The sequence below is a fragment of the Sphaeroforma arctica genome, assembly GCF_001186125.1.
Source record: "Sphaeroforma arctica JP610 unplaced genomic scaffold supercont1.5636, whole genome shotgun sequence".
NCBI classification, from domain to species: domain Eukaryota; class Ichthyosporea; order Ichthyophonida; genus Sphaeroforma; species Sphaeroforma arctica.
In genome coordinates, this window is record NW_014034922.1 from 1 (window position 1) to 1,905 (window position 1,905).

At 41.7% G+C, this 1,905-nt stretch overlaps 1 protein-coding gene across 1 annotated transcript; it reads left to right on the forward strand.

The window, feature by feature from the left end:
• Positions 1 to 1,635: 1,635 nt before the first annotated feature.
• On the forward strand, positions 1,636 to 1,802 carry SARC_15112 (hypothetical protein; the record flags this gene model as incomplete). Its single annotated transcript, XM_014290761.1, has 1 exon — positions 1,636 to 1,802. A coding segment is annotated over one exon (167 nt), but the record flags the coding sequence as incomplete, so codon positions are not given.
• Positions 1,803 to 1,905: the final 103 nt, after the last annotated feature.

Consider the following 1,905-nt stretch of genomic DNA (forward strand, 5'->3'; position numbering starts at 1 on the left):
TTACATGCAAAGGGACAAGTGGAAGGTTCGCCCACGGATGCCTCTATCTATTTCTCTTCTGAGTCTTTTTCATGAACTGTGTAGTATGTAGGGGAGGTAACTAACTGTCTACAGTGCTTGGGTAGACACATGTGGTGTCTCCAGGGTTGTCCTGTATAGTATATGATCTGTGTAGTATGTAGGGGAAGTAACTAGCTGTCTACAGTGCTTGGGTAGACACATGTGGTGTATCCAGGGTGGTCCTGTACTGTATATGATCTGTGTAGTATGTCGACAGTGCTTGGGTAGACAAATGGGGTGTATCCGGGTTTGTTTTCTATTCTGTATATGACATGTCAGTTGACACTTTTTCTCTCTCACTCTCATCCACCACTGGTCCAAGCACTGTTGAGGCTAGAGTGACACCTTCTGACAGCTTGCTTGGCACTTTTTGACACTCTCGGTGTTTGTTTCTCAATCCATCTAAAATCGCGGAAACCGATCAGTTCTGACCTAAATCGTATGCATGCAGCACTCAACTAAAACGTATGCATGCAGCACTCAACTAAAACGTATGCATGCAGCACTCAACTAAAACGTATGCATACAGCACGCAACTAAAACGTATGCATGCAGCACTCAACTAAAACGTATGCATGTAGCACTCAACTAAAACGTGCGTATGGAACACTCAACTTAAACGTATATATACTATACTCAACTTAAACGTATGTATGCTACACTCAACTAAAATGTATGAAGTAACACTCAACTGAAACGTATGTATACTACACTCAACTAAAACGCATGTATGCTACACTCAAATAAAACGTGTGTATGTAACACTCAACTAAAACGCATGTATGCTACACTCAAATTAAACGTGTGTATGTAACACTCAAATAAAACGTGTGTATGTAACACTCAACTATGACGTATGTATGCTATACTCGACTTACACGTATGTATGCAACAACACTCAACTACTACTCACAGCTCAAAGGAACTTTCTGGGACAGTGTCGATGAGGAGAGGCATATTGATGCCATGGACTTTGAGTATGTGACTATCCACTTCGCTGGTGCAACTGGCGTATGGTGGCACCTGTCTTATTGTATTAAGCTTGGTCGTGGAACTGTACATGTCTCATTTTTGAATTCTGTAATTGTAATTGTCCTATTTTACATTGTCCTATTTTACATTGAAGAGCTGTGGTATTCTTATTTTGTATGATCTAATTGTAGCTGTCCTATTTGGAACTGAATAGCTAGAGGTGTTTATTTAAATTCTTTAATTGTAGTTGTCCTATTTTGAATTATATAGTTGCGGTTGTCCTATTTTAAATTGAATGATTGTATCTGTCCTATTTTGACTTGTCTGATTTGAATTGTATGTTTGTGGTTGTCCTAATTTCTTTCGTGCAGGTTTAGTTGTCCTATGAGTGTAGTTGTAGCCGTAGTATCGCCCCTTGCAGTCACCATCTCTTTGGCGTACCACTGCAGGGCTCTATTCACTTATACTCGCACCTCAACACCATCCCTCATAGGCACCAATACACCGATACATTCATTCAAACCCATAACGCCATACTATTCCCCTCATGCCCCCCTCACACACTCACACATACACACACATACATGCACCCCCATCTCGTAGAGAGTTGAACGACACCTTCAGCGTTGCTAAGCAGACGAGCGCGCTCAAGGCCAAGATGGAGGTGCAACTAGAACGGGACATCTCACTTGTCAGTCACAAGACAGCGCAGAACGTCTCCATTCTGCTGTCGAAGATACTCTCGGCTCATAGCATCCAGTGGCTGTGTGGTATGTCTGTGTGTGGGTGAGAGTGTGTTTTGTGCTTAAAGGACGTAGATATCTGTATGTATAATGATGTACTCGCTGTGCCTATCGGTATATATTATATTGT